We start from the raw sequence: 7,713 nt of genomic DNA, 5'->3' as shown, positions 1-7,713 counted from the left end.
GATTTTCTTGTATGAGTATTTAAAAGTATATTATGTAATTATTATGTGAAAATATGTAATACATACTTCCACCTTTCCACATTTAATCAATTTGTATTTCATATACATACATGTCAACTTCTAGCAGCTAGTGGAGTCACCTCATAACTCAGCTATGCCAGGGGTTATGAAAAAAACAGTAAAGAACAATCCTTATGACACAGTTATGAATTTTTGACAGCTATGAGTAGAATTATGGGTAGCTACTTGTGTCTTCTTATAAGTACCATCCCTAGCAGGACCATGTATAACTTAGGCCTTATAAATTACAACTAGGTAAAATAAATAATCACACACACACACACACACACACACACACACACCACAGTGGAAGCAATAAAACACCACTCACCCATTATAGTATTGCCATATTTCTAGAAATATCTATTTTACAAAAGCTAATATACACAGGGCCGGTGATGCAGCCATTCCAATCATAAATTATTGACTACAATACGAGCTGAAATATGAATGTACACGTCAGTATTCATAGATTTCTTTTAACATAATCGCTAAGGGAGCATATTTACAGATTGTACTTACAAGAAAAAATAACTTGACAGCATAGTAGTACTCATACTTTCATAAAAAAAGTACTAAGTTAAGTTCTGTCTCTATATCAAATTACTGGACATTATTTTAAATACCCTTGACAAGACTGGCAAGTCACAGATAACAGAGGTATGACTTGCACATTGGATTGGCAAGAACACTAAAAAAATTATTTGCTTTTATACACAAGCAACTAAGAATAATTTGCATACAGCTACTTTGTTCCTGAACAGTCACTCAGTTGCTATTGTTATCTAACTGCTCGGTTACAAACAAGAGTCAAAAAACATTTCCATGACCATTAGACTTGGAAGTGAGGAGGGCAAGGGAAGGAAGGATTATCAACAAATCAGTTCAATGCATCAGAATCATGGTGTTCAAAGCCTCAGCAAGATGCCACGGCAATTTGGAGATGACTGCAAAACTTGAAGGACTGACCGACCAGTCTGAAGAGGCAAGGAGAATCCCTTTGAACATGATGCTTCAGCAGTGATGCCTAGCAGGAGTCTCAACACAACCACACCAAATACTCAGTCAACAGCTTGAATTGAAAACTTATTTACTTTCAAACTGTGACCACTAATGCAAGTTGCCTAACACAAAACTAGTTACTGAAATATTGTTAAGACAAACTCAGTGGATCTGCAGCATAGGTAGTTGATAAGGCTCGACTTCACCACTGTAAACATGAAATTTGACTGTTTGAATATGGCCAGTCACTTTTACTACCATCACATTTACAATTCTGAAGTATGACTGGTACAGATCACACTGAAGGAATGATTCTCAGACTATAGTGTCCTTCCTGGAGCAGTTAATGACTGTCTTTAATTTCCTACCACAGATTCAAAACATTCTATTCTGACAGCATGACCACAAGACTACAGCCTTCTCATGTGCACCCAGCTTTAAGTTGGTTAAAATTTACATTCATTCACTCATAAAATGCCATTATCCTGTTTAATAAGATATCTGAGCATAACAAACATCAATGAACCTTCAACCAATCTAAATTTCAAAATAAACTTTTGTAATCCCAATATTGCAGTCTGATACCACAACATAATAAAAATTCATCTCAATTTCCATCAAATTCAAAGATGATTAATTAAGTTTGTGTTAAGAGAATCTAAGGACATGTTGCCATTCACATCACACACCATGGGAGAACATTGCTTCAATACCCACATAATGCCACAACTCCATCAGTCACAATTTCCAAACAATGCTTACCTTCTGACAGCCGCACTAATTGACAGGCAGATATTACCTATATATTCTATTACAGTCAGCCACATAAGCGAGCCAGTGCCCTGAGTGACTCACCTCGCCAAACACAGTAATCATTTATTACAGCTACTTTATTCAGTATTGCTATGGTGTCCTACCCCACTTCCCTCCCAAAACATCAATCACAAATCACATTCGGCCCCCACATATGTCACCACCCCAAGTTTTCACCTTCATCCAGTCAATTTCTTTGGGCTTGAGTTTCCACTTAAGAGTAAAGAATGACTAGCAGAAGCTTTTGAAGAAGACAACCAGTATATGAGGGAACCTGAAACAACAGGGGATGATCCAATTCTTGTAGAATCTCAACAAAGATGATCTTACATATACAAGGTGAGTTATACATAATTATAATTCATACATCCAATATATGACATAAGACAATCAAAGCACCAACAGGTAGCCTGAACCTTTTCATAGCTGCCCATTACCTATAGAAATTTCAATTCATAAATAAAATACAGACTTTCCTCAACATTACTTACAAGTCCCAAAACCAGGTATTTGTTCCCCATGAGAATACTTTGCTATTCTCCATAAATTATATATTTGTAAGTACTAATGCATTTCAGTTACAGTACCTGGTAGCCGGTTAGAGAGGAGAGGTAATGCTTCAAGATGTACAAAGGCTATAACTTTTTACATTTCATAAATGTGTTTGATTAAGTATTGCCTCTATCACAAGGTGCAGTGAGTGTCACCACATACCTGGGTCTGGATACCCACAAGTCCTGCTGTTTTGATTAGTGACCCCCATTTTTTTTCTCCTTTTTTGCCCTACAAATGGTTGAATGTATATTTGTGACAAACATTTTATCTGATATATTTCCACATTTCACGAACCTGATTAGCCTAAATATGAAATTTTTGTTTTCATAGCAATTCTATTTTAACTGAGTGTTACAATGAGTGCTACAAAGTCCAATGTATAATAAATCAATGCACCAATTTCAACACAGGATTGTGGTGGTCCATGAGGCCCAGCCTGTGAGGGACCAGCTCAGAGTTACTCTCCAGGCCAGACACAACCCTAGGAATCATAGGAGGATGAGTGGTGATCTGGCGGCCGGCCAGGGGAGGGAGGTGAAGACAAGTTGCTGCTGGTGTTAGAAGCAATGGAGTGACGAGGGGAGGTGTCGCCGCACTCCTGCTGAAGGGCAATATCAATTTACTTTCAGCACAAATTGGCAATGAGACATCAATCTGACAAAATAACACATAATATTCATAGATGACTTTGGACAAAGGTGTAAATTCCTGATATCAAAGGATTGTTTTTCCAAACCTTGACCATGAACAAGTGACACGAAAACACATTTTATAAGTCATATGATACAGTCAGTGATGGTATTCAACCTATAACTTGTGCAATACAAATTGTAACAGAAAATATAGAATATTATTCACTATTGGCTCCATGATGCTGCAAGAACTGCCTATCACTTGCTTATGACAGACAGTGATCTCACTGAGTAAAACCAGTTATGTGTGAAATATTTCAGTGGGATCAGAATTCTGCTACACATTAATCTGGCTGAAAACTTTGGAATCATTGTAAAAATGAAAGTCACGAGCAAGGGTACATTGTCTCATCCCAAGCTTTCAAAAACTGACATCTGTGGTGTTTTGTGAAGCTTCAATGCTGTACAATTTCAGGAAAAGCTAATCAAGATGTATACTTCATGGCATCATAAAGCACAAAGAAAGAGAAGCAAGTATTGCACTAAGTACACTTTCCATTACTCATGTTTTGATATGAACTTTATGTATAAAGAAAATATATTGATTAGATTTTTTATAAATTAGTAAAAGATACGTAGTATGGAAATGCTCTGTTATAATGACTCTATCTGTGGTGGGCATTGGTAACCCTTCTAAGAATCAAGTACACAACTTACCTCCTGCAGCTGATGGATGATTTGGTGGCGTGCTTCCTCAGGTGAGCGCTGGGGGGGAAGGTGCTGGGGGGCAGCAGATGTGGGGGGCAGTGGCGGAATCCCTGGCCTCCGTATAGACATGGGCATTGGAGGTGGAGGTCCACTACCTGTAATGGAAAAATACCACAATTTCAATGAAAAAAAACCACAATTTTGATGACTTAAGCCCAGCAGAAATTGTTCAATATCATTCTAAGTCTACTTATATAATGCAGGAAGGAATAGTCATACTCAGCAATGATCACCATATATGTGAACATGCAATTCAAGCTGACAACTTCCATCCACACTTGCATATTTACAATGAATGAAAATAAAATTCAGGAATATGTTTCTTGGATTGGATGAACATTCTAAGGTTCTTCCCTCTAATGATTCTAATTTCTCATTCACCATTTCCATATGGATGTGGGTTACTTCTTACAGATTAGTACCTTTCTCATTCAAGCACTCATAACTCCATCATAAGCTCACTCAAAGTCACTCTGCCACATTTGTTATGATCTTTCATCATTTGTATAATATTTTTTTCCACTTCAAACCTTCACTTATTAATGTTACTTTCCATCAGCTGTGGCCTCGCTGAATGTTTCCCTTTGCCTCTCAACACAAGGAGAGTAGTCACAGCCTGCCCTCTAAAGACAACTCTCTTTCTTGATTCCTATACCAGCTAAGTAATCCCCTCTCCTTTTGCTTACGTCCCTCAGAGCATGCTAAGTAATAAGAGGTGGATGTCCTACTTACCATTGTGAACATTAGTATAAAGAGGTTGGGGAAGAGGTTGGTGGCTAAAAGAGCGGCGTGGAGGCTCAGGCCCCTGGGGTAGCCGAGGGGGCGCAAGCTTCCCGCTGGTCTGGAGCATACTGCGAACCTGTAACACACATCAGGTCATTCACATTGATTCCTAACAATATAAAGACACTGGTTTTTTTTTTACCCTTAAAATAATGTGTATATATATATATATATATATATATATGTGTGTGTGTGTGTGTGTGTGTGTGTGTGTGTGTGTGTGTGTGTGTGTGTGTGTGTGTGTGTGTGTGTGTGTGTGTGTGTGTGTGTGTGTGTGTGTGTGTGTGTGTGTGTGTGTGTGTGTGTGTGTGTGTGTGTGTGTGTGTGTGTGTGTGTGTGTGTAATTCACTGTTTGATCTGCTGCAGTCTCTGATGAGACAGCCAGACGTTACCCTACGGAACGAGCTCAGAGCTCATTATTTCGATCTTCGGATAGGTCTGAGACCAGGCACACACACACACCGGGACAACAAGGTCACAACTCCTCGATTTACATCCCGTACCTACTCACTGCTAGGTGAACAGGGGCTCCACGTGAAAGGAGACACACCCAAATATCTCCACCCGGCCGGGGAATCGAACCCCGGTCATCTGGCTTGTGAAGCCAGCGCTCTAACCACTGAGCTACCGGGCCGTGTGTGTGTGTGTGTGTGTGTGTGTGTGTGTGTGTGTGTGTGTGTGTGTGTGTGTGTGTGTGTGTGTGTGTGTGTGTGTGTGTGTGTGTGTGTGTGTGTGTGTCACAGTACTGATGAGTCAATTATCTGTACACCTACCCTGTGGATAGACTGTGTTGGTTGTGTGCGTTGTTCGGCTGTTGAGCTCCGGCGAGATGGCAAGTCAACCAGGCGCTGTATTTCTATGCAATCACCGGGACCCATGTGGGTGATGTGGTTAAAGTTGGTGGGTCCTGAGATGAGTTTGCTGCGGCGGTCAGTTCTGGGAACCCATAAAGGAGAGTGCTTAAGTCTCTGAAGTATCAGGCCTCAGTAATAACTCCCGAAATGTGCACAAGACAACCCAAGCGTGACAAGCACCAGCACATCGCTCTTATATTGATCACTAGTATCCAGTTATCTATTGTATGTCTCAGGAGCCTCTGACTCTCTGCCACAACATGACATTTATGACTATCAAATAATACTGCACGTCTCTACTGGAAAAATTGGTATGTACCATTATATAACAATATGCTTAACTAAGATGAATTTCACAGGAATAAGCAAAATGACAAGGCTGCCATCTGGTTCATGCTGAACAATTCAACCACAAACATTTTGAAAACAACCAAGAGTGTTTACACCGGAACACAGCATACAAGACGACAGACTTTAACACAACCATCTGAGTGAACCCTTGCAACCAACCAAAACAATGAATATACAATGTAGTTGTGGTTGTTAAGACAATAAAAGAGATACTGCTGCATTAGTATGCAATATTACAAACAATGTGAAATAATATGTAAGCTAAAGACATAAATCTTTTGTTAGGCCTCAAAATATGTTCTAATGAAAGTCAAGACAAAAAACTACTGCAACACTACTACAAGAGTGAGAGTGAGTAAATGTGTGAGTGTATGTGTGAAGTCTTTCTTTTCACACTTTTCTGAGGCACAGGGGGCATACCTGTTGCTTCAAGTCTTCTATCAAAACTACAGGTAGATTAGAACACAAAAAGGAGTAATGAAAAGCCAGGCTCTGGCACACACCAGCTGCCTGCAGTCCAAACACCTGACTGGGGTGTTAGTGTAGCTGGGGACACACTAGGTTACCATGAGTGGCTGGTGGTGGTCAGCTGGCGCGAGAGGGGCGCTGGCACCAGGTGGAGCATGCGACTCTCCAACTGCCTCAACCGCCTGGCCAGCCACGTGCCACAAGTGGTCAGTGTGTTACTATTACTATATGTCTATTTCTGGACACCTAGTCTCCCTATAATATATCTGGTCCACACAGAAGTAAGAAGAAACTCTTTTTGAATCCAAAAGCTATAGAAATGATCAAAGATGCAAACATTATTGTTAGGTAACACGGTCTGTTTGAACTCAATCCGTATACAGAAATCAATGCTATTTTTATATACTAGATAGCTTAGACAAAGGAAAGTATTCTTAAACAATGGATGTTAAATATTCAACAGTATTAAAATTCAGTGACAATGCAGAGGTATGAATGGTGAGAGAGGGATCTATGGAGGATGGGGAGGGAGGAATGGAGGGAGGCATCTAAAGCTTGATCAACAGAGAAGTTATGGCAACAAAGTTTGGGGTTCCTTTGACGTGGTGGTGTTCTGATCCTGTCTGGGTGGGAACATGTCAAGTCAAACAAACAAGGAACTGGTCAATGAAAGTAATGGAGATACAGGTCTGTTGTGCTGGCTCTCAATGGTGTGGCTTTCTTGGCATAAATGTAAGGACATGAAAATATAATACAACAAAAATGCCATGAGAAATCATCTACAAGGGGCATCACAAATCACAAGTTACATGTGGCACAAACAAATAAAAGGTTAAAGACAAAGAGGGGCAAATTTTGGCACATGTCATTTAGATATTGAACTCAGTCATGATGAGCGGAGCAAGAAGTGACTGACTCATGATGCCATTCTTCACTATTTTCCACAATTAGCATTTTGGGATAGACTTATACTAGGAAAATTTTGTGTCTTGTATAAATAGATACTAACAATGATTTAAATCCAATATTTTGCATTATTTTCTAAATGTAAAACTGAAGATAATCATCCTATGTAGTACATCATCAAGTTGTAAGATGATGGGAAATATCTGCAATAACTATATTATCAATCACAATTACAATTATTTTTCATAATGATCAAAGATCTTTGTTCTTTTCTTACTAGTGATGCATTCTCATTTGTGCAAATGTGGATTATCTTCTAAACTTAAGTAAGCAGATTAAAAAGTAAGAATATAATCATTCATGATAGTTTCATGTCCTTGTTGCTCCAAAAATAATAATGACAAAAAAAAAAAAAAAAACATCACAAATCAATTAACAACAAAACAAAACAAGGGTACTTCATTCAAGAGCTGCTGAACAACAAGAGTGAGCATAATTTTGCTTTACCCCAAAGATTCACG

The 7,713-nt window shown here is 39.1% G+C and overlaps 1 protein-coding gene across 1 annotated transcript in view; it reads right to left on the bottom strand.

The window, feature by feature from the left end:
• Nucleotides 1–387: 387 nt before the first annotated feature.
• Nucleotides 388–7,713, bottom strand: part of LOC123516662 (serine/threonine-protein kinase MRCK beta-like) — a 131,694-nt gene continuing 124,368 nt past the window's right edge. Inside the window, 4 exon segments of the mRNA XM_045276263.1 lie at nt 388–3,031; nt 3,780–3,925; nt 4,563–4,689; nt 5,387–5,549. Of these exon segments, the coding sequence (XP_045132198.1) occupies nt 2,912–3,031; nt 3,780–3,925; nt 4,563–4,689; nt 5,387–5,549 (556 nt within the window). The 3' untranslated portion in view covers nt 388–2,911.

The sequence above is a fragment of the Portunus trituberculatus genome, chromosome 41, assembly GCF_017591435.1.
Source record: "Portunus trituberculatus isolate SZX2019 chromosome 41, ASM1759143v1, whole genome shotgun sequence".
Taxonomy (NCBI): Eukaryota; Metazoa; Arthropoda; class Malacostraca; order Decapoda; family Portunidae; genus Portunus; species Portunus trituberculatus.
This window is presented reverse-complemented; position numbering and strand designations above follow the sequence as displayed.